The sequence below is a fragment of the Typha angustifolia genome, chromosome 4 (genome assembly GCF_048772165.1).
Source record: "Typha angustifolia cultivar Huaian chromosome 4, ASM4877216v1, whole genome shotgun sequence".
Classification (NCBI taxonomy): Eukaryota; Viridiplantae; Streptophyta; class Magnoliopsida; order Poales; family Typhaceae; genus Typha; species Typha angustifolia.
In genome coordinates, this window is record NC_133242.1 from 10,875,013 (window position 1) to 10,901,399 (window position 26,387).

Genomic DNA, 26,387 nt, shown 5'->3' on the forward strand with positions numbered 1-26,387 from the left:
ATCACCAGCGCACTCCTCACCCTAACTATCTCTACGTGTTCTTCCCCACCCCTGTGCTTATATTGACGTCGCAACGTCGGGATGCAAGAAGAAAAAACATCCAGTATTTTGTTTTTGTTTCTTCTAATTATGGTTTACACTCTACCATATTATAAAAATTATAGATATTATCATTAAACTCCTATATTTTGCCTAAAAATGTTGGCGGTAACAATCTGATTCCAAAGAGTCATAATAAATTCGATCAAAATAATATAAATAACTTACAGATTATAGGACACTATCTCCTTGCACTGGAAAGGAAGCAGCTTTCTAATGCCTTGATTGAACCTGAACTGTGCTATACTCTCTTTCGAATGCAGACCCGTGCGTGCGAACCGAACCGGGCGGCGCGCGTGTGTGAGTTAAGTTGCATAGTAACATTTACCCACAAAATACGTACCCCTTTTGGGGCCCAAAGCCCATAAGAAGTTTGTTACTTATATACCATACTAACATTTCTCAAATATCCAATATGGTACTAAATTTCATTTTCTTTATTTTTCATTGCCATGATACCCACTTTAGAGCCAATTTTCATTCACTTCTCTTCATGGATTTGACTAAGTGAATATTTGACAATAAAGTACACTTTGAGCTAAATTAATTCCATCATTAATAATGTGTGGGCTCCACTTAAAACTTAGCTCAAAGTTAATAAAAATTCATGTCAAAAACATGAAATTACTAACAAAAAATGCCTCAAAAAGTCTCTACCATTAGTTTTGTTAATGGTCAATTACTACATTGATAAGTTAAAAGATAAACTAACTATAGGTGCAAAATAACTGTAATACACTTGAATGAGTTTTTTAAGGTTAGAGTAAAATTAAATGGTGAATTAAATTTTAAGGTCAAATAAAAATATTCTTTATCCTGTTAACTATTGTTAGGATAAAATTAACCTAGGGTGTTTTGGAGGAATTTTAGGTAAAATGAAAGGGTTGAATGATAAATATTTATACGGTAAGGTATAAATAATAATAATAAAAACAAAATACATGGTATTTTTCATAGATAGAATTTTTTTTTGTTTCAAATACCATTACTAATTAGAATTTTCTTTTCCGAAAATACCATTGTGGTTAAGCTTTAAAATTTAGTTAGGTAACGTGAACAGATATGGTAGTTTTTTGTTTTTGTTTTTGTCGATGAAACCAATCCTACAATCCTATAGTGACAACTATGTATTTTGAATCATGTAGGGCGATTACAATATTTGATAAGTTTCCAATGGCCACATTCAAGCATTAATTAATAAAGGATACGACTTTGTTCTACTCTTATAATAAGGTTTTCTAGATCGGTAATAATTAATCTTGTTTATCTCGAAACAAGTCGTTCTATTTTTGACATTGTAAACCTTAGCCCACTATTCCGCCTATGTCTTTCTTTTTCTTTTTCTTTTTCCTCAAAGAATTGGGTTTCTGCTGAATAAACCCTAACTCAATTAATTGGTAGCCTCACTAGGATGTCATCCTTAGCCTCATCGCCCGTTTGAATCTTTATAAGAGATAACAGATCACTTCAGAAGGTTAATCACAACGAAACAAATCATTCTCAGTCATGGAGCTGACGTTGCATATTTTGATATTGTTCTTTGTTACGAACCGACTTGATCCGATGCGTAACGGTTTTGGATCAATTTGAGGATGTAACTTTTGAAGGAAATATGGATGATCTAGCCATTGGATCTTGCTGAATTTTAGATATGTTGTCACTCTTGAAGAGAGTTTTCCAACAAATCCAAGATCGCAGGATTTGGATGGTTAAATCTTGAGATATCGGCCGAACAGTGACCGAAGATAGGATGAACCCTAGCTTGTTAGCCCTTTAATGGCTAGATTTATGCTAGGAAAATTCTTTCGGAGTGAAGAGGGAGAAGTAATTGTAAAAGAGGGAGATTAGGAATTAGAAGAAACCGACCAAGGACTTAGACAGTAGAAGAAAGGAGGCGGGAGAAGGCGCCAATGTTTAGAGCAAAAAAGGAGATAAAAGCAACAATACCGTTTCAATTATCAAATAAACTTTAATTAGGGTTTCCTCCACATATTTATGGAAGCTCACCCTTGGGATCCAAATAACCATGCTAAAACCTTAACAAATAAATAATTTTCGTCACGGTGTATTTGAATGCGCCCGATTGCGTTTGAATGTATAAATATTGTTTTTTGTCGTTGCAAATGTGTGCAGACGTTTGAACGGCCCAAACATGCAAATCTCGTTCTCTGTTTTTGTGAACGCGTACAGACGTTCGCATGACCTATTCGAACATGATCCTTTGCGTTCGAATGCCCTTATCAAAAAAATTTTATTTCTTCAAGTAAAAATCAAACAGATAAATAGGCTAATTCCAATAAATATAATATTACGAGTGGAATTAATATGACCAAATTGTATCATTCTTCTAAGAAGATAGATTAACACCACCTGTTACTCCTTCCTCAAATCATCATGTTGGCAAGATTAACACTCTCTCCAAAGGGATTGTTCTCTCCTTTGGTTTTGTAGTCCTTGTTGAGTACAATGAGCAGAATCAACTGGCAATCTATAATAACCTTTTGTGCTGCAACCTGAAACTGGGTTGGTGAACCTGGAGTTGGGGAAGGCAAAAATCTCTATCCAGGCGACACTTACTTCAAACCTCTCGGCCTCGCAGACGAGGCTTGGACATTTACTGAGCTGAAGGTGAAGGAAATCAAAATTGAAAGACTCACAATGTTCTCCACGTTCAGCTTCTTTGTCCAGACAATCTTCACTGGGAAAGGACCACTGGAGAACCTCTTGAATCATCTGGGACAAACCCTGTTTCCAACAATTGCTGGGTCTATGCCACGAACCTCTGCCTGGCTCTTAATTTACTCATGCATTTTAGCAATCAGATGAACTGAGGAGCCTGCTGTAAATTATCATGTTGCTCACTATAGGATTTGAGAGGTGCATTACTCCCAAAACAAAGGCCGAATGCAATGTAATAAGAATGGAATTCTGTGTTCACTTTCTCATTCTAGTCAGTACAATTTAGAGCATCTTCATTGCAATGCAGCTGCTTATTATGCCCATCGTATAGTCTCTATTCTACCTATGGGTATGACTTGATGACATCGTGCTGGTTTAATATCATATCTATACATATTTGACTTCATGTTTCCATCATGACAGATACTCAACATAGTACCTGATTCTTTCAGCATATTCCATGACATGTTCTGTTCCACCCACTAATGATTCTGATTGATGTCTCTTCTCTATCCATGACCACAGGTTTAAAATTATTATTAAAAATTTCGGCCCAACAGCTAACAAAGCCGATGCAAATATATAGTTTTATGTGATGTTTTATTCAACATTCTTCACAACTTTAGGAGATCCTTGAGAACTGTACTATAAAGATTTTCTAAGACATATGCCCAACTATTTTCTGTCCATATTTGCTCTATATAAATATTTGTGCATTCATGCTTTAGATATATGTAAGCAGTAAGTTATCATATTCTCATTTATAAATTGACGTGTCAAAAACTGATCATGTAGCCACTAGATGTTGAATCAGAGTACATATAAAGAGAAAATAATTCCTAAACTACAAAGAACCACAGAAGTTAAAGTAGTATTTGTTCTTCGTTAGTAAAACTTCTACATGAAAAAGGGAAACTAAACCTCAATTCTGTTCATTATATCAATTGTCTCCACGAAAATGATCACGCAATGTTCATCACCGAAGTTATTAATTCAAAATGAAAACACAGAAAGAAGTTTTCGTCCTCCATGATGTGCTGTATATTCAAAAAAAACAAATGTTCCGAAAATAGAAAGTATAAAGAAATGATAAGTTTACCTGGGATCAAGCTACTGAATGCTTTATGATGGTATGTCTTTCTCAGAAGAAGGCACCTTTGTTACATGAAAAAAATAAGCATGAGACAGTAAAGATTTGCGAGACAGATAGTAGCATATTTAGATCAAAATCAAATAACACAATGGTCTGTAATTTCAAACCTTTCACTAGCTTTTCCTCAATCTGTCAAAAACACAAATGGCATGGTATGGAGTCAAGCACACTAAATCAAACTAATGGATTAACCTAATGACAAAAAGCAATAGATAATATTCCAAGTTAAGCAATAGATCATAAAGGAAGATGTTGTAATTTCCCTTGCTTTGACAACATTTTCTTCTATACATGCTTACACTACAATTACTTGGATGTGGATAGTGTTGAGTATCCGTCTATATTTTCCTCTCTTTCATCTTCTAACTCTATGTTACTTGGCAAATTTAGAAAAAGGAAATGGAGAAGAAGATTATGAAGATATACAATCTCTGTATCATGGCTGAGATGAGAAATGTGGGTATTTCGTATGCATAATATGCTTTCTCTAGAGAAAGCAGAATGGTCCTATTTTTGCTGAAAGTCCCGTCCTTGATTTCAAGTCCTTGAGAAAAAGCCGATCTCCTGTGGAAAATTATGAAACAGCCACCATGCATGAGAAGCGTAAGGAGACAACTCAGTCGACGAAACATTGTCATTTGTCTTTCCTCTTGCCCCACCATCTTTTGTGTGCTTTCTGTTCATGATTGCCAAGCTTCTGAAGTGCTCTCTTTGTTTTCCTTAACCGAGCTTTATAATCTTTCTTCCATGCAGAAAACCGAGCTTTTAGTCTCCGAATCTCTTCGTATGTAGAACCCAAATTCTCTGACTTTGTTGCAACAAGAGATGCAGCATCATCATCGAAGAACTGCTTCCGCTGATCAAATTCCTTAACGAGGTCGCTGATTCCAGTCTGCTGCCCATCAGAATTTCCTACCACTCCATCTCCAGAAGCATTGGGTTGGTTATGTGGTGTTCCTTCAGGTGTGCGGGTGTCAGCGGACATTGTATCTTCAGAGTCATAGTGCCCATAAATTGGAGAAGCATCAGGCCTTGCTGGTTGGATATCATCAGAAGGAAGGTACTTACTGGCGGCAGCAAGGCTCGCCTGCACATTGCAATCCTAATGTCCGGTAAAGTAGAATTATATAAGAGGGTAAATGAGCATAAAAAACATTGCCAATATTATGATCGGTAGGAAATTGTTGACGATCATCACCAGCAGTAAATATTCTCATTCAGAATTTTCGCCATAAGAATGAAACATAAAAACTCTTCCTTATCTAACAAGGAATGCTAACTTGGATTTGCCCTTTTTCCAGATATAACTAAATGCCAAGCCTGACAGTTCAGCAAGATGAAAATCAACGCAAGATCCTCAATGAACTGTGAAGGTCTTGTTAATGAATACAATTCTCATAGTAAATAAGGAAAAGAAGATATTGGGTTTTTTCATACAAAAAGAATATTACGAGAGTGTTCCCTATGAACCAATTAAAATGCCCAAAAAAGAACAGCATTTTCACATATGCAAAGAACCCAAAAAGATCCATAAAGCATGCCTGTAAAGAAGAGAGCTGTTTCTGCCATGACTCTTCCATGAACTTCATTTTTGCCTCGTACTCGGACCATCTCCTCTCATATTGTTCAATTTGCTTCTTCAGATCAGCATTCTCCTCTTCCTTTTCCTGCAGTGCTGCTTCTGCTCTCAACACCCGCTTCTCAAGTTCAGCCAAAACTGATGGTTGAACCTGAGGATGTTCCTCACTCATTTCCTGATATTGAACACTTCTTATTAAAAATTCTTCTTTCATGTATGTACCTAAATTTCTATATTAAATGCATTAGCTGGTCGTCTATCACAATTAACAGCTTTGGTTATATAGAATTATGATCTGATTTCATTGACAGGTATAATTTCAATGACTAAAAGAGCTGTCGTGACTTGTGCAATAACTCAAGAAAGGCCCTTCTAGATTCTACATTTATGTCTCTACCAATTGTATCATGCCTTTGAAGAACTACAACTAGAAGCAGACTTACAATGTTCCAGTTAACAAAAGCTGAATTTGAAGTGATGAATCTAGTTGTAGGTATCCAGCCACAGAGACATGAAACCTACTGATGTTTGTGCACACTGAACTCGGAAATGCAGTTCTTGTCCATGTACTCATCAAGATCCACTCTTGGAACCAAGAATTGGTTGACAAAGAAGGGTGGCCATCTCAACAGAACAAGTAGCTTAATGCCTTAGTCCCTTGTCACTACTGTAATCATGTCATCTCTAGCAGGGGCTTCCAGTGACCAGTAAATTTTAAAGCACATTCATTAAGTGATCATAAACTAAAATTCATGGTTCAGGAAATTTTCGTAACTTATAAGAAAGGAGATTTAGGTGCAGGAGACTCTCACCTATGGAGGGATAGGGAGGAATGTGAACAACTTATCCTCATTTCTCAAGTAGTTGTTTCATGATCTGAACTTATGAATTTCTAGATGCAAGCAGCAAGTCTTACCAACAGATTTTCCTAATTCATAGTCCATCAAATTGCCAACTACAACTACAGAGTGCTCCATATTTTTCTTAATTAAAAATAAAAGGAACTTTAAATATAAAATTTAAAAAAAAAGATGTAGAGATATGCAAGCATAACACTAACAGAAAAAATAGAATTCATACGAGGCACCTTGATATGTGGAAGACTCTTGTCTATGTCATTTTTAACTTCGACATCAGTGGCCCTTGAAATCTGATGATATTTCAGAGCCTTAAATTGCTTCCTCACCAAATACCCGCGGATCACTGTACAAAACATTGAATATGTTGACATAGATTCTATATAATTACCTGGCAGTACTTCTAAGTTTTAACGAGTGACAAGGCATTACCAGATTGCAAAAGGATAATATCCTTCTGCTGATCAACAAACAGATTTTTAGCGATCCATCTTCTAACATGTTTTTGTACAAGAACAGCTGCCCTCCATCTCTTGATCAAGAAATCAAATTGGAGCCTTGCTCTTTTTCCTCTTACAACTATATAGCATAGATTTCAATATAGCAACATTAGGTGAAGATATATAAATCATAGCTTTTTTCCCTCAAAACTGAGAGGAAAAAGTCTCCATATGGAGCTTGTCATGTCCCACTAAACTTGTTGACATATGATGCAGAAGAGAAGGTAACTAAAAGAACATTTTATGGAAAAAAAAAAGAGTGTTCGAGCTGATGTGGAGAAACTTCTTGCTTGCGGGGGCGGGTGGGGGGGGGGGGGGGGAGGTGTCTAGAAATGACTCATTTTGAATATCTGCAGATTTTCTTAGAAAACTTTAGGCCTAGATTTCTGGACAATTAAATGCCACAAATATATGAACAAGATTAACCAAACTATAATTAGCAAAAAAAGTGTGTATTAGCATGAAAAGATAAATCATTACATGACTGCAATGTAGTTGCTCCTTTCCTCAGTCCTTGATAATTTCTACGAGCTAAAACACCACGAAAGTACTTCTGAAGCCAAAAAATAGCACAAAGTGTTTGGTTTCTGGCATATTCCAATGCTGCAACCTATAAAAAGTCAACAAACATGATAAATGCTAAAATACTATCCAGCACAAAAAAGAGAAAAAAGAGTACATCATGGAAGATAGGGATTCCATAATGCCAGAAAGATAGAATCCTAGAACTACTATTAAAAAGAGGAAAGTACCAACTGATTGAAGGAGGAAAGAAGAAAAAAAGAAGACCTGCAGACTCCAAATTTGTTGCTAAAAGCATTCAGTCACATTGGTGGTAATGATTACAATAAAAAAAGTTATTCTGGCCAGATATATCACTTCTACACTGAAATAAACTCAGCTCAAAAGGAAGGTTACAAGAAAATAATTGAACAATCAGAGGGGAGGGAAACTACAGAAGTACATCAAATTTGGACTATCAAGAGTAAAGATAAAAAAATGACAAGGGGAATACAAAATTGCTGTATATAAATTTCTTATGGCAAAAAAATAAAGAAATGTATTGAATATTTAACTGCTCATTTAGGATAATTGAATTATCAGAAAGCTGCAAAGACAGAGAGTAATAAAGCTAATGAAATATCAAATGTAGGGAAGATCTCAGAGAAACTGTATTTATGTATTAGCACAACCATCTAGCAAGGAAAAATGTAGGCTAGGAAATAATAAAAGTATGTGCAACAATATCTGGATTTTCTGCAAAATCTGTGTTGCTGGCTGGAGATGTATAATAAATTACATTATGACTGAGGGTTAATATACCTCATGTACATGTATATAGGTCTCTCCTTAATGAGATAGAAGATAGAGAATTCTATTTTAACATGATAGCAGAGTCTATTTAGGGCTTCTTTGTTTTCTTGCTGTCAGACTCCTAGTTCAGCATAGACTTCCCTCTGTCATGGACTGTCTTCCCGATTTGATCTCTCACACGATTAGAATTTCAGCTACTTAATTGTGTGGAGGAATTTATGATCCTGTCGGACTTCAGCAACTTAATCCACACACATGGAGGCCTTTCCAACCGGCTGGACTCCTACAACATAATCGCGCATAGGAGGCTTCTCTTTCCTGCTAGTGAAATACCAATCCAGTCAGGCTTATCTTGTGTGAAATCCTATTCCCATGGTGAAATCCCTCTCACGTGATCTCCTATTCTCCTGCCATTGGACTCCAGCATAGCATTGCACAAGACTTCCCATATGACTCCCAACAGCTCTCGAGTTTATTTTTCTTCCAATCAAACTCCTTATAATTGCTGTTTTCCTTTCTCTCTTCCTTTCAATCAATTGTCCAGCAGCATTGATGTGCAAGATGGTTCTTTGCTAGATTATCAAAGGCTCTTTCAGGTATACAAGCATAAATTGTAAGGAGTAGATTATCACAGTTGTGATTGTTGCACATTCTTGTCATTGCACATCCCTATATCTATATCGTTATGGTTTCTGCTCATGACTATCTTCCTCCATCCGCCGATTTTATGTTTGTGATAGCTGCTGCTAGCCGTTTTGTTCTCGCAATGGTAGACAGTGCACTTGATGGTCGTGATCTCATGAGTCATCTTGACATATCCAATCATGTGCCCTCTAGTGCTCTAGATGAGAAAGGACAAGTAACTAAAGAATATGTTGCTTGGAAGGCTCGTGATCCACATGTTAGAGCCTACCTAATTACATCGACCAATAAGGTTCTTCAACTAGATATTATTCATTTTACTACTTATGACGGATCATTGGAGCTATCCTCAATACCGCTTTGTTGAACTAAGTGGTGCTCGCGAATATCATCTTTTGTCTGATGCACAAGCCGCTCAACAAGGTGATAAATCTATAGACCAATTTACAATTATATGCGAGACTTCTGGCATGAATTAGAAGCGCTTGAGTCTCCATTTCTTTGCAATTTGCCAGTATATCCTATCCTACAAACTATGAGACCCTCAGAGAATATCATTAGTTTTATCGGCTTTTATATGCCTTTTTTCTTAAATTTGCCCCTCTAACAAGGATTTTGGTCCATCGTGCCATCTTACAAGTCTAGAGTATGGTTCCTAAAATCAGTCGATCTTGATCCAAACTCAAAACCTATCTAGTGACTACTTTCGATTTGGGATTGTCCAATCCGTCTCAGTTGTATCAGTCGAAATTAGATTTTTTTTTTTTAAATTCAAGTCAAATCTAAAATGTATTTAACCTATGAGATATTACTAATTGATATCTTTAGCTACCTTTTTTTCAAGTTTTCAGTTTTACCCTTCATCTCTCATATACTCTCTCCTCCTATCATCTTCTCTCTCTTTCTCACCTACCTTTTATCTTCTCATTTCTTACTGCTACAAAAAAAATAGTGAAAAGTGGGATATCTCTTTTCACTGTTGTTATGCAATAATAATTTACGAGTATAAAAATTTATCAAATTCGAGTTGAAATTCACCACAGTTTTGAGTGAGTTTTTTCTTCTTTTTAAGCTTCATATATGATTAATTTTTATTTTAGTTTTTCTAATTTTTTTGTATTTAAATAATATTTAGAATTTTATGTAATTAAAAATAGTCCGATCTGATATGGGCAACCAATATATATTATTTTTTCTAACGGCAGATTTTGATTCTGATCACAATACTGAGTTTTAAAATCTTGATCTAGATTCTATTATGGCTAGTTGCTGAGAAGACACTTGGTACAAATCAGCACCTCTCCTTTTATTGATGTTGACAATTCACTAGCATGGTACATGTCGACTTGTTCCAACTGGCATGCAATCAATGAAAACAACCATCATGTTCAACTTGCAAGTTGCAACATTGTGCAAATTTTGGCACTACTCAGTTTTTGGACAGACCTATAATATGATTGTTGTTAAGAAAACTCCAACAAGTTGCAAATAAATGTTGAATAAGGCATGTGATTAAACGCAAACTAAAGAAGTGGAGAAGGTTTATTACTTGTCCTGTGCGGAAAAATAACTTTGTGTAACCCACTTGATACATCTCAGGCGGAACACTAAATTGTTGCAGTATGGAAACTGAAACACTGAGTGGATCTTGAGATGCTCTCTCTGAAGCAAGAAATCCATATCTACGCAGAAAAAAGGGCAAGTCACTAAAACTTGAAGTTAAAACAAAATTATCATACATTGGAAATCCATGAGGTACAAAGTAGTTACCTTTCTGCAAATTGTTGATGCGTCATCCTAGTTGGGTAGCCTGACTTTGATATTCGCACTACTTCCAGTACTCCACAGCATCTAAGCTGCTGTAGAACAAGATCATACTCATACAAGCCAGGATGCTGCTTACTATTTGGTTTGATGCAACGAATGAAGTGAGGGGTGGTGTGCTCTAACTGCTGCATCAGCTTAAACAGTTGAGCCTAGAGCATATGACAAATAGATAAGATTTCACTAGAGGAAGTGGGATTGAAGCAATACTACAGCAGATAAAGAAATATATCGTTATTCTCAGGGAAGAATCTGTTTATGGATTAATTAAACGTTTGCTGCATATTTTTACAAGACTACATGTACTGTTAGACACGATACCACAGTAGATATAGAAATTCATCACTAATTTTTAATGTATCATACCAATATTGCAAGTACTCCCAAGATATGTTGGAAGAATAAATTCAAAGTAATCATAATGAAGGGATGACTCAACAACATACGACCTAAAACACATCACCATAAAAAGCTTCTAGGCAACATCAAGCTGACACTGTCAATCTTCCTCATATATCATCTATAGAGTAGGTAGTTGATTTTTTCACTAAGTCGCATCTCACTCCACCTTTTAAATATCTGATTGACAAACTCCTTTGTGTTTGATCCACCTTAAGTTTAAAGGGTGTGTTAATATATAGACTCCTATATTGTACCTGAGGGATAACCTACTCTATGTATACATGTATTTATCATACAAGTTTCAACCGATCCTGATCCAACTGGTTTCGGTCAGGTATCAGTCGGATCGGCTAATACCCGATCAGTATCGGGTTGAGATTGGTTGTATCAGCCAATCCCGCCCGATACGGGCTCTCCCTCTCTCTTCTCTCACTCTATCTCTCTTCTCTTTCTAATTTTTTTCATTTCTTCTTTCATCGGTGCCCCATTTCTCTCATTTCTCTCTACTCTCCCTCTAGCGTCTCCCTCTCTCTTCTTATTCCTCTCTTTCTTTTCTCCACTCTCTCTCTCTCGTCTCTCTCTCTTTCAATCTCTGTTACTGCTGCAGTAACAGAGAGTGAGATAAAAAGGCAAGAGAGAGTGGAGAGTGATGGAAAGAGGGAGGAAGAGATTGAGAGGGAGTAACAAAGAGAGAGAGGAAGAGATTGAGAGGAAAAGAGGAGCGAGAGAAGAAATGAAAGAAAAAAATTATCTTGCGACAATAAGAGAGAGGGAGGAAGAGAGAGATTGAGAAAGAAAGAGGAGAGAGAGAAGGAGAAGAACTAAAAACAAAATTTACCTTGTGGCAACAAGAGATAGAGAAGGTAGTGAGAAACGAAAGAAAATTAGAAAAAAATAAATTTGCCTTGACAGTAATAAAAAAAGGAGGAAAAGAGATAAAAAGGGAGAGCCAACTCAGTGTTCATCAAAATTTGAATAATTTAATATAATTTTTAGCTTTTAGACTTTATATGTGAATAATTATGATTTTCTTATCATTTTTCTAAATTTTAAAAAAACATCCCGTACTTTTAAATAATATTTAGAATTTCTATGATTAAAAAATAGTTTGATCCAATAAGGACGACTAATACAGCCGATACAATTAATATGACCGATATATATCGTTTTTCCGGATGGCCAATTCCGATACCGAGTTTGAGAACCTTGGTATTTATACTTATTCTTAATGAGAAAAGATCAAGTGCTTCTCCATTCTTACAATTCCTGACAAATTAAAGCCTTCAAGGTTCAATATCTACTCGCCATACTTGTGGATGGCAGAGAAATGATAATCCAGTTGGAACTTGTGAGGCGGAATAATTGTTGGTTTGACAAAACAATACAAAATAGAAACTACAAACGCACTAGTGACACACCTTCAATTTTCTAAAGTATTGAAGGCATAATCAAACAAATACGTTTCACATGATCTCACGAAAATAGGTCAAATAAGTATACGGATGGTGAATGAAATCAGTAAATGGAGATAAAAGAAAAGAAATAGACACATAAATGAGTGTATGATTTGTTACGTCCAGAAATGAACTTGCATGTACAAATTGTAACTATATACAACCATTTAACTGACAGATTTTATACAAAAATATCAACCAACAAAGGATAGGTACTTATTCATGTACAGGCATTACCTTAAACTTTGTTGCAACACTTTGTTTTTGGACATCAGCACTTGATCGTCCGGATTTCTTCTGAGATTGATTAAGTATTTGGGAGGAAAATAACCTTGGAAGTTCACAAGTGCATGATTTTAGTAGCTGGATAGAGCCTGCAAGCAATGGATCTCTATTCTTCTCCAAGAAACCACTTGTGTCATACATAACCTGACACCAACAAATTCGCGAAAGAATCAACTGGGTATTAGCATTGACCAAGTAGAACTTTTATCAAGCAGTCTTTATATAAGGGATATGTCCAGGATCAGTTAGTGACAACAAAAGCACAAAACATTCCTTTAAAATGTAGCCATCATTCAATTATTAATTGACTTCTTTATATTACATGCTGATTACCTAAATGGTTCCTTTAATTACTAAGAACAAGGTCAATTAAGGATTTTTTTCACTACTCCTTTCAAAACCACAGGACCAAAGAGTTTCACTGGAAAATATAGGAACAAAAATATTACATAGTAACAACTATATAACTCCGGTATCTCAAAAATCCAACCAATTCAATTAGCAGGGAAATATTTTTAATAAATAAATTCAATTACAGGTCTATATCTTTACGAAAAGCCTGAACTGATGCGCTCACACACACACAAAAAAAAACCTGGCCTCATGGCCTCAATTAGTGTCCAAGTGTAATGGCTATGGTACTTGTAAGGCATAAAGATGATAAAACTAAATGGAAGGAATAAAACTTAAAGTAGAAGAAGTCCCATGGAATGTCTGACCTCTCCAGCATAGTGGAAAATCTGGAAAGCACAATCCCTTTCCCCCTTGAAGCAGGGATTACCACTCAAATGTTGCTTAAGTTTGCTGGCAAAGGTTAGATCTGTCGCCTTGGGAAAATTAGACTCCTCATCCAACAAAGAAAGTAGGCCTAGTGGTTTCTGTCATGCAAGTAAAGCAAAATCACAAAATGTACATAGAAAGACAATAATGGAAGACTGTCTGATGCTTTAGAATCATTGGTAGAAATCAAATATAGCACATCATGACCCTATAAGTCATCACTACCATGCAATCAGGCTACAAGCCTACTATCAAGCAAATTGCTCCCATAATAAGAAATTCATTCCAATTTATCAGTGAGTTTTTATACTCGCAACTTTTCAAAATTTCCCTAATAATATCCAAGCTGAAATCCTTATCCCATCTGTACTTTTTTGGCATTACTCAGAATTTTCTATGAAATTATCACAGAGGATATAAGGAGTAACTTATTTCTTATAATCCAAATAAGACACTGATACTGCATAAAGTGTTCTCAAATGATTAGTTGGATAGCTTGAACGTTATGTTTGCTTGTTCGAAGCCAAGTAATAAATTGATGCTTCCAGAAAAGTACAAAATACTGCAAGTTCAAAAAGATCATGTCAACTGAACATAGGAGCAACAATAATGTTTCTAAAAGGGCTAAGCTCTCGGTTCCAAGATAAGGTTAACCAAAATGCAAGTACATGAAGTTACAAATTACTGACACTGACAAGAACTGGATCCCGAAGAGATATTGGCCAGCCTAGATTTATAAATCGCTGAACAGGACCAAGGGGTGAAAACTACATGAATGGTGATATTGTCATCTTATCCAGCTCCTGTGAGTAACTTCAGCCAGATGTGGATACTCTACTGCAGTTTGATTTAAGCATCTTATCTAAAATTGGGTTTGTATAATCCCTTTTCTCAAACATATAAATAAAGACAGTAGTAGATTAACTCTAGCAGCATGCCAAAGGTGATTGCAGATGTCAATTTACATCTTCAGTGAGCAAAATGCCAAGATATACATGGTATAACTTCTATTTAGTTCGCATAGATGGGTGTTAAATTGACAAAATTCTATGTGTATCTCTTGGGATGTGAGTGATATCAATCAATTTCTACATATACAAAACAGATGGTATACTTTCTATTCAATTCACATCATATCCAATATTAAGAAAACTCAGGATAAGTAATTTCATATGCTAACTCTTGTATCTATACATTATTACAAATATGAAAATCTTTTAGCTGGGGCAAAAGAAAAGTGGAAATGATAGAAATGTAACTCGTCCCTACAGGAACCACTTTGTGAGGTCTGCATTATGACTAGGACTAAAGCTCTTGTTTGTCATCTTGTGCATGGGATTTTTCAGCCTTTTATACAATAGTGACAACTTAAAGTTACTGATGTCTAATATGCCCTGCTTTTGAATTTCTAAGCACAAAATCTATACTGTCTGGCACATGTAAAAGAATTAGATAAGATCAGCATAACTATTGTCAGCATTTAACAATATAGACAGTGTCACAGCGGCATTCCAAAACAAACCTTCTCAAAGAGATTTAAACAATCAGCATTATCTACAAAATCAACGTTGGTCCAATCAATTCCATCTTCAGTGTACTCCTGCAAAAAGAGGACTCATGAATAACAGAAACACATGTTAGAATGCAACATCTTACAAAGGAATATCACCAATGGCAAGCACCATATTCTTGATGAAGTTAAAATGTCATGGGCTCATATTACCTACATACACAAAAAAAAAGGGTGTCACATTTTTAGAGTGTCATCCAGGGAGTTTTACTGATTTGAGCGTACAAATGGCTAAGCAACGGACTGAGACTTTGGTTGTCAATTAGCAACAGTCAAACAAAATCATCTCAGCCCCACCCCCCAACCCGCGTGCTGCCTCAAGTCCCTTATTTATCCCCTTCTCCATTCCAGTAGCACACAAAAGTCCCTCTATTTCCATCTCATTCACTGATGACGAGGATCAAGTATGGCGAAGCTCCCTAGACCTGACCTCTACCCTTTCATCGGTAAGGCTGACAAAACAATGAAGCCTCAAGCTTGGCCCAATTTATTTCTTAGGCACGAAAATAGTTCAAGCCAATCAGGAAATAATGAAGCTGCTTGAATTTTGAAAGGAAAAAAACAGTCCTCGAAATACATACAGCATGAATGTATCTATATAAAAATAAGTATGACCCAAGGTTCCAAAACTCGGTATCGAGATTGGGATCAAGATCAACCGTTAGAAAAACAATACGTATGGGCCGTCCGTATTGGGTCAGACTATTTTTAATTTCGTAATATTCTAAGTATTATTTAAAATGCAGAAAAAATTTATATAAAAAATAACAGAAAAACAAAAACAAAAATTAGTCACATATGAACTTTAGAAGCTAAAGAAAAAACTCACTTAATACAGTAATGAATTTCGACTTGAATTAATAAATTTTTATATTCCTAAATTATTACTGCAAAACAATATAAAGAGAGAGATCTTTCTATACTATTGTTCTATAGCAATAATATAAATGAGTTAAAAAGTGGGTTAAAAAGTGGGTGAAAAAGAAGGAAAAAAATAAGAAAAAAAGTCATCTGAGTTTACAAAGGTGTAGACAAGCCAGAAGGGTTAACTGACTGAAACTATCTGGCACATGTAAAAGAATTAGATTCTACCTAAATCTTTAAAAAAAATTAATTTTAGTTGATACTGACCAAAACTAACCAATACCGACCAAAACCGGATCGAAACTAGTCTAATCGGGATCAATTATGGTCGATCCGAACCCAAATCAGCCAATCCGACTCGGGACCGGTCAATTTTCGGATCCATGGTATGACCCAGAAGCATGTACCTACGCGTAAACTTGATTTAGTGGTATATCTTAGTTCAAATTCAAATTTCAAGCTTTTCCAATTATAGTCAATTGAATCCAATGCAAACCGTGTAAAACGAGATTGAACCTAGCATGATTTAATTTTTAATTCGGAATTCATCTGAATTATTGCTATCAAACAACTTAGCTAAGGCTCAAGCTTGGCTCAAAATAAGCTCCAAATATGATCATAGATGGGCTCAATCAAGCTTAGCTCAATTACACTATTAACTCTTGGCCACTTGCTGTCATCAACAATGACACTGGCCTAGTGACCATCATAGTACCATGTCCCTGAAGGTCCCCATATGCAAGAACTTCACTGAATCCCTTCTCCCCACTGATAGCCTCTGCCTTTTCCCCCATATTTGAGCTTAAGCAGGCCACTGACAACTATGGCAACTATAGCCTCCTATGTCAGGGCAACAGATGTCGGTTGAGGGAGACATGGAAAACCTTCTCGCCACAGAAGGAGAAAGAGATAGGATCTTCCATGTGGATACGGAAGTAGAGAAGGGAAGGAGAAGGAACTTCAGGTAGTGCAGAGAGGAGAGGAGAGATAACATTAAACTGATCGAGCTGAATTATTGTAAAGGAGACTTGGATCAATCTGCAAATTTTTGAGCATGTAAACCCATGAAGTCCCAGTTGAAAAGTTTGCATGATTCTTACTTCGATTTTTCTGCCCTTATATCATGATTCAGTAAGTGAAAAGATGAAAAGTTCATGTCTTCAAGGCATTTTCCCAGTAATTATTAAATAATTGACAGCCATTCATGCTGGAAAATTGCTATTCCTTAAAAGAGAACATTAACAAGGATATGGAACTATAATATAAGAATGTGTGAGTATGATGTATGTCCCTAGTAAAATAAACTGTAGAAGGTGAACCAAATCCTTTGAAAGTAGGCAAATTGTACATACAAGATACAGATCATATACCACAAGAAAAAAATCCAATCAAGCAAAAGAGATTAAAAATCAGAATGAGTGAAGTTAGGAATAACCGATTAAGTACTAAGAATATTAAGGAAGCAAAATCTTGGAAGAACTGTACTCAATAACATAATACACTCTCCGATAAAGAAAGACAGATGGCTGATCAGGAGGAGCAAGGAAGCTTCTGTAGAAGTGCATAAAATTCAACTGACTGAATGTATCCCTGCTTATATTCTATTTTCTTCTATCTCATATAATATTACTGGCAAATCATTAATTTAGTGCTCTATAGACTAAATAGCATGCACCATTCTTTAAGTCCTGAGTACCTTTTATAGTTTTGTATTCTAATCTTTTTTATCTCATGTACAACATCTTCAATACTCTTTCTGATCATTCATTACAGAATTTTGTGGTAAAATGTGCAACCAATACTATGACTAAACACTGGCAATTCTAATCTAATAATATCTTTCCAACTTGTGAAATTTAAGAACATCAATGCTAACTTTGAGAATTAATGTCTTGGAAAAGAAGCTCAATCCAAAGCAACATCAAATTAAAAAATACTTGATAGGGTATATATTTAATGGTTATATTATCATCTAACAGAATATATTCCTCCTGGGACGTGATTCCTGAAAGGCTTCGTTTAAACTGGCTTAAAGCTGTTAGCACCATGCAAACCAGAAATTAGAACATGATATATTAAGATGCTTACCTCCTGCTCAAGCTTAAATAGATGCCTATTGAAGTGCTGCTGCAGTCTCTCATTAGCGTAATTTATGCAAAACTGCTCAAATCCATTTTTCTGCAGCAGCATAAAGTGTTTCTTCAACAGGGAAATTTGATCAAGAAACCAGCAGCAGACAAGTACTATCGCGTAATACGTACATGAAAGGATTCGAATCCATATATATCTAAAATACTTATGGTTCTCCCTGTACAATATTTTCCCACTTCAAGTGAATTATTGATTTGTTCAACAAGCCAATGGAATAAGTTGGCATAAATTGATTTTGCTAGTGCATCCCTGTTATCAATGGCCTGCAGGAAGGGAAAACAAAGGTGGAACATGCCATAAAGACTACCAGATATGCTTAGGATGGATAGGATATCGAGGTATAACATAAACTAACTTCACCTGCAGTAGCGTAAGCTTTTGGACAATGTCATCTTTGCCTGCTTGAATTTTACGAGTTGATAAAGCTAGCATCAGGTCAGGAACTTTGCAGCCCAACAAATTTGCCGCGGTAGCTAATCCTATAAAAGAACAACATGACCAAAATCAATTGCCTTAAATTTCCTCTAATGAGAGGACTTACACAATCAAATAAAACGATATTGGACCTGACAGTTCATTGCTAAGCTTCCTAGCAACGTGAAGGCCTTATAGACACATTAATAAGAGATCAACATTACGACTAGGGCTGTCAAAGTTATCAAACCGGCTCTAGCTCAACTCAATCAAGCTCAGCTCATATTTGAAAAGAGTCAAGCTTGAACTGAATTTTGAGCCAAGCTTGATCACAAGCCAGCTCAATAAGGCTTGATTTTATTTGATAATATATATACAGTAATAGGAACCATTGGATCAAGATCTAATGGTTCATACCAATGATAACCGTGTTGATCAGCATTTACCAAGCCAACGGCATACCTGCAAGTTGGATTCACTTGCCGTCAATTTCGTTGTCAAGCTTTCTATCGCCAGCAGCCTCGTCATTGAGCTTCTCATTACCACCAATCTCATATCGGAGCTTGTCAATGAAGACCCCGCTCGCATCCAATGCAGATGCCCTAGCTCAAGGAGAAAGAAGGGCTTGGTTGGGTCAAGTCAAATTGGGTTTGGGTTCGCAACTTAAGTTTTTATTCAACCCGTCCCGACCCACTCGAACCCTTCTTTCTTCTCAGGCTAGGACATTCGCGTCAGATGCGAGGGATGCCTTCGTCGATGAGCTTCGACATGCGAACGACGGGCGACGACGTGGCCAAAGAGTGAAGGTGAGTTATTTCTCTCCTCTTTTTCTCTTCCTCTCTTGTGACACAACTGGCAAGTGCCGTGACATATGTCATGCCATGTCGGTCAGTATCTGTAGTTCATACTTCATACAATAAAGTAATAGTTCCAATCTCTTGTTGGGTTCGAATTAGAATTAGATTCAAAGCTTGATTCAAGCTTGAATCTGCTTATCAAGCAGCTCGTTTGGAGGTCGAGCTCAAAATAGGCTCAAATTGAAACTTATCAATTCAGGTTTGATGCGTTAGATTAGGTTCAAAACTAATTTTGAGCCAAGCTTGAATAGAGCATGTGCAGATCTGCAGTCTATGCAAATGAAGTATATGCGGATGCATCCGCATATGCGATCTGTGGTCTACATCTAAGGCCTATATGTGGTTGGGCCACATTAAAGGACCACAAAATTCTACTACCTAGCACCATAAAATGCATGGTCGCGTGTGCGGTCTATGCAACAGCTTTTCACAACAATGCTGGTAGAAACTAATAAGAATGCTTCAACCTAAAAGATGCCTACAATATGGATATATCTGTAAGGTCTAAAGTTTCTTTCTTTTTCTTTTTCTTTTTTTGAGAACAAGTGCGCTTAGCCCAGTTAGATTTATTAAAAGAAGAGAAGAAAAAAATCCGGCGAAAGCCCAAAAACTTACAGAGAGAAGAGGAAGGAGTCAAAGTTTACAAGGGAAGCTGAGGGAAAGCGCAGGCTCCATTAGTACCAGATCTCAGAAAGAGAGATCACATAGGAGTATGTGCCTCAGACTTGAAAATCCTACTGTTCCTCTCCTTCCATAATAACCTTAAAAAAGTCCATGGGCAAACCTAAAGTGGCAAAGGATAATTGCCTTGCACCAATCCAACCAGTAGGTGGAAATAGCCGTTGAAATGTCCTCCAGTTAATAAGGTCCTAGCCTTCTAGGCTTACAGCTTCTTCTTGCATTTATCTTTTGGATTTGGGATGACTTCCTTGCTTGTGCAACATTTACTATAGATATTATAGTACAAGGATGTCATACTATAATGTATTTGCATTGCCTTTGGCATGAAATATTTGTGGCTACACGTTTGAATTGATTCCCTGTTAAGATATGATCTTAATGTCATCGCTGCCTTTAATCTACACTCTTAACTTCCATACATAAGAGTGAATTAAGTTATAATTTACTATGACAAGAGTAAATAGCTACACAAGCTGACTGTGTGAAAGGTTGTAACAGTACATCAAAAAAAAAAAAAAAAAAAAAAACAAAGGGTTCACAAATTTTAAGACAAACATGTGGAAATAGACAAAAGTCACAAAACCATGAACATAGAGCTCCAGCAAATGAAAACCTCAGTTCAGTACCTTCATTTGGAACAACTTCCACATGATTTTCATTATCTGTTATGGCGAAAGAAATATTTCCCAGCCACAGGACTGCTGCAAGCATGGAAAACGCTTTTATTTGATCTTCCTTAGATATTTGAACAGCATCCAGTGCTTCCTGGAGAAATGCAATTGGCGAGAAAGAACAAAATTAAAAACGAAACGAGCAGCACTAGAGGACAAGGTATGCAAATGATGCAAGAAAGTCGTCAGGTCAGATTTGTTCAAACAGGAACAGGATCCTGAAAATTGAAATTACCATCAACATCTGGAATCTTTTAGCATCATCAACACCAACAATTTTCAAGCAACCACTCTGTTTCAGATACTCATACTCGTTGGCTGCTTTAAGAATCAATCGCTCTGCAGAAAAAGATCAATTCTTGCTGTATGATACAATGGGAGATCTATGATATAACAAATAACTTCTGACAGTAGATCACAGTTTCCCAGTGTGGGACAAAATAGACTTGGCACAGGTCAGGAAAAATAGGACATATTTCTTCTTCTCATGATCAGAACCTGGTCTCACACAATGAAACGGGTCAACAACAGATGTTACCATCTTTAATAAATACAGTTGTCCATGCATACAAATGTAGAGGACTGTACAACTATATCTATATGTATATAAATATAAAAAGTATACTTGCATATATAGGCATGAGCTAATTCTAGACAAGCTTGCGCAAGCTGAGGTCAGTTCGAGCTCATTTTATTTATTAAATGAGCTCGAACTCGGCATGCTCATAAACTGGCGACCTCAAACTGATAAAAAAACGAGCAAAGATATAGCAACTTGCAAGCTGGCTATCCTGGTTGACACGCTTACTAATATTTGGACCAAGTAAAAGCACTTATCAATTGAAATGCGAGTATACAACTATAACATTTTGATCACCTCTAAGGAAGGGAGGAGCTCCAGCACAAATTTGATAGAAAACATGATATGATCTTTCCCCTGATGCAACTTGAACCACCCTTGACTGCTTATACAAAATTAAGGATTCTTAAACTTTGGAAAATCATATACTAATGTATTTTTAATTACAAGTTGGAGATTGGGTACCTTTTCAAGTAGAACTGTCCCAGCATATTGAAGTTAGGCCAAGAGATATGTCAAAAAGAACTTTGTATTAACTCAAAATATTACAAAAAAATGCATTGTATATTTGTACATTTTCACTGAAGAAGTAAATAGCCAAACATGCTTACATGTCTGGATTTTAGCACCACATATTTTCCCACTTGCAGAAAAATGTATCTCAATTAGCTTTCCCTGCATTATGTCAGAGAGAACAGAAGCTATCTAGATTACTGAAAATAATAGAGACAAATTATGGGGTTCACAAGTCTCTTGATCCGAAATATTGCAACAAAATTATAAGTTATGCATCAAGGAACTCACAAATCGGCTTGAATTGTCATTTCTTAAAGTTTTTGCATTTCCAAATGACTCTAGTATAGAATTAGCCTGCAGAACCTCATGTTCTATCCCACTGATACCCCCAAGAGAAGCCAGGTATTGCATTGCAATTTTCGCTGTTTCAGTTTTTCCTGCCCCACTTTCGCCGCTGCAATATAGCACAGATGTTATCAAATGACTCAGAATTACATCAATAACCAATTCAAATTCAGAAGCTAATAATGAAGAGATAAATAGAGAGGCACAACAAGCAGTCCTATCTTAAGAGAAATACTGTACCTTATGATGATGGATTGATTCACCCCACCTACAACCAAAAAGTACTGTATAAGATGTTTTTGTACCAAATCTACACCAACTGAAAGATGCATGATAATGCATAGGAGTCAAGTATCTACCTGTCATCATTTCATTAAAAGCAGTATCTGCTATTGCATATACATGTGGACTCCCCACAGCTTTCTGCCTATAAGCTGCAATATAATCTCTTCCATAAATAGGCACCTCTTTAAACGGATTGACTGCTACCAAAACAGGTCCTGCTTTCGTCTGCAAAAGATAAACATAGCAAACTAAGAAAAACAGGAAGAAATTGAATACTGAATAAGCCATAAGCCAATAGGAAGTAAAGGAAAGGCCTGCTAATGACAGTCTTACATAAACCAGATCACGGGAGTATCTATACTGAAGACTGTGTAGAACAGAAGGTTCGTTTAAGTAACTAAGCTGTATAAGATCATCCACGCCATCAAGGATATTCGGATTTGATGGTAACAGATCTGCTGAGGACACTGTCAAAACCTAGGCATAAGAATCTTAAATAAGTATTTTGATCTAATATATGCCTATATAAGAAATTGCAGACTAAGGACCGCACTTTGCCATCAGATAGCAAAACATGAACATCATCTCCTGAAATTGAGTGGATACTCCCTAATTCCCACTTGACATTCTGGAGGCCACACCAAACTCGTAACTTCTGAAATAAATTAAAGCAACACTAGTGAAAATACAAAAGCAAATTAATCAATCTAAACAGAGGAATCAAAATTTAAAATCCGTTAACATCTAAGAGAGTAATAGTAATTAAAACTGTGGTAGTACTCTGCTGAGCATATCAAATATTGCATATGAATTTAAATATTAGAACTGTAGCAGATAAAAGCTGCGCCTGATGCTAGACAGAAAGTTAACAATTAATCAAATATCAATATCAGAAATAGTTGCACAAGTGCTTATTGTTCCAAATTTCAGCATGGCCATGCAAATGGATCTAAGCATCTATGCAGTCATCCTGAACTTTCTATATCAACTGGCTAAGGTTGTGGTAAAAGACTAAAAGAATATTTATACATTTTGTTGTTCGATATGCTATCTTTTAGTTATGTCTGAATTGCCTTGATTTCCAGGGGCATCTGTCTAAGCAGCAGGCATCTCTTACTTGCTGTTCAATCATCCTTAGTCTTTTATTATGTTGAGAAACTATATAACAGGACAACTAACATCAGATGCAGGAAATTAGCTTCATATAAAGGAGGACAATATGAGGTACTTACAAAAGAACTTAAAAATCAACTTGTTGGACTATTGCACTAGGTGTCTACAGAACGGACTGCAGTTTGTAGCTCTGTAAGCCCTTAAATTGTAGTAGATAACTACAAAGACTCTTAGATCTAGAGCGTAGCAATGAGAATGGTGGACATTAATTTTGCATTGTTTCACAATTACCTACATCCATGGGAGCTTAGTCCAACAAAACAAACTAAGACTTTGAAAACAAACCCAAACTAGACCATATCATACAGCGGGGGCTCTGCAGTGCTCCACCCCTTCAGGCAACTTTCCCTTTGTCTATCAGCCCTTGGTGCCCTGAGAATATGAGTCACTCTCTCCAGCAGACTTGATTTCAAGTAATAGAACCACTTGTTTTCCTTTCCGGACAAAGAAGTAAGTGAGAGATTCAAAGTAGTAGAACAACTTTAACAGAAAATAAACATGTGATGTTTCACTATAATATGCGGGATCTTCTGATTAATAGTCCAAATAGTGTAACGTATGAGAACATACAAATAGAAGGCACACCAAGGAAAAAGAATTTCACTTGTGCTACTCAACTTGAGCTCCTTTAGAGTAAATTATCAACAGAGAATCTGACCATCAATTGAGATGACATTGAATGCCGCTCCATGAAAAGCAACACTTGTCTGTAGGTATTGAAGAAAATATATATACAGAGACAGTCCATTTCAGCACACTTTGTAGGATGTTTCGGCTAAGACTATTTAGGTACTTATATTTCCTCTACTCTTGTTCTACATACAAAACATATATATGCTTATTTATGACAAGAGGTTGTTCTCCAGTATACTAATGTTGTTAAAGTTGATTTATACTGAAGCCCAGAAAGCACCGGAACTATCTTGCTTATGCCAGTAAATGCAAGTATTACAAGCTTCTTTCATAACATAGGGGGAAAAAATTGGCTGATTTTCTGGATAGATGAAAGGAGATAAGCATTTAAAAGCTGACAGAAATCTCAACAGACATCCTTACCTTCTTCAGAAAGAAATCTATGTTTTCAGCACAACTCAACGTTGCATCAAGTGAAACTGCCAAAGACGAGGGAACAGCAGGAGAGCTCATTCCATTAACCGCCGCATCCTCTGATCTTTCCTCAGAATTCTCAAATTCCAGAATCCTAGCATAAGGAGATTCTTCCGGCTGCTCCACCTTAGCAATCTTCTTGCTTCCGAAAATCCCACTTTTGAAAACGATCTCCTTTTCTTCCCTCAAAGCCTGATCCTCTATTTTCTTTTCCCTCTTCGGAGATTCCACTACTAAACTTTTGGATGCACCATTTTCAACCTTAAGACCTACGGGCAATGACCTTCTCGAAGTGGGCAAGCGGCCTCTCGAGGTGGGTCGAGCTGGCAATGCCGGCGGCATATCCTTTTGCTGCTCCTCCCTCTGCCCGATTGTATCCAGCATGACTTCCAGGGAGCTCCTAAGCCCCAAATGACCATTTGCGGAGGCCGAGAACATCTCTCCAGACACCGAATTCACGGAACCATAAATCTAGAACCACAAATTTCTCATCATACACCCTAGAAATCAAACCTGTTCTCAAATACTTCCAACAACTGCTCTTAAGAGCTCGCACACGAAGAATATCAGAATTGAATAAGAAAAGCAGCAATTCCTCATAACATAAATATTACAGTGAGTATCGATATAACCCAAAAAAAACCACCCGGTCAAGTAAGAATCAGCAAAGCGACTGAAAAAGCTGCGATCTTTACGAAAGATGGCAGGGTGGAAACCTACGTTTCCAAGAGGAAAAGGGAAATGGGTGTTAATAAGTTACAAAGAATTAAGACCAAGAAAACAAAACCTAATGCTAATAATTTGGCGTCCGTTGGCGAGGTGGGCAGTTGGAAAATCTAGGAATTGCTTCCCCGGAGATTCAAATTTCCCTTTTATTATCTTCCCCCTGTCTCCCGTTATTTGATTTAAGGAGACTAACAAAGGTCTAGATAAAGTCCTCTAACTTCGCGAATATTACATCGCGGGGGGGGAGGGAGATGAACCGGTCTTTCGATTACGTGGTCAGTTTAAACCGTTGGATGTTAAAGCGGCAGGTGCGCGTCTGTAACGTCCAGAAACGACGACCTCCGTGCAGTTTAAATGACAATATTACCCTCCGGTTAGTGCTCCCCCACAACCCCAAACGTAGCATTATTATTATGATTAGGCAGACCTCGCTGTCTACGTTGAAACAGGATACAGCCTTCTAAATTTGTCGGGCAAATTGTCCGCATGACGCGTGCATCTCGGACGTGCACGTTTCTAGGGAGTTAATCTTTCGCTACCACCACCTCCTCTGTCTTTTTCTTGACTTAAATATAGAAATGTATTTATATTACCTTAAAAAGTAGGTAAACATTTATTCCAAGTATATCCGTATCCAACATTCATTAGCTTTACTAAAATAATAAGCTAAGGCCTAAGTGTAAATGACCTTCTCTCTCTCTCTCTCTCAAAAGTAATCATTACACCAGCGTGCTCAGACTCACCTCGGAGGCAAGAGTGAGCACCTCGCAAGGCCTCCACCAGTGTATATATATATATGAATATGATCTTATTATCTTTCTAAACTTCTTTACTTTGTAGGGCGAATGGGAAGCATAGTTGTGAGTAGCACTTCAGTCA

At 36.7% G+C, this 26,387-nt stretch overlaps 1 protein-coding gene across 1 annotated transcript; it reads right to left on the bottom strand.

Moving 5' to 3' along the window:
• Positions 1 to 4,101: 4,101 nt before the first annotated feature.
• LOC140758641 (myosin-2-like) lies at positions 4,102 to 25,671 on the bottom strand. The gene is made up of 24 exons (XM_073094882.1): positions 24,732 to 25,671; positions 23,056 to 23,157; positions 22,836 to 22,979; positions 22,577 to 22,727; positions 22,458 to 22,485; positions 22,161 to 22,326; positions 21,968 to 22,031; positions 21,822 to 21,835; positions 21,654 to 21,738; positions 21,012 to 21,115; positions 20,732 to 20,870; positions 18,514 to 18,632; positions 18,264 to 18,416; positions 18,091 to 18,180; positions 15,091 to 15,168; positions 13,508 to 13,666; positions 12,741 to 12,932; positions 10,594 to 10,799; positions 10,373 to 10,505; positions 7,348 to 7,477; positions 6,800 to 6,946; positions 6,598 to 6,713; positions 5,473 to 5,685; positions 4,102 to 5,018 (listed from the first exon to the last, which is right to left on the bottom strand). Exons 1-24 carry the CDS (start codon positions 25,218 to 25,220, stop codon positions 4,566 to 4,568), a joined length of 3,675 nt encoding a protein of 1,224 aa, XP_072950983.1. The 5' UTR covers positions 25,221 to 25,671; the 3' UTR covers positions 4,102 to 4,565.
• Positions 25,672 to 26,387: the final 716 nt, after the last annotated feature.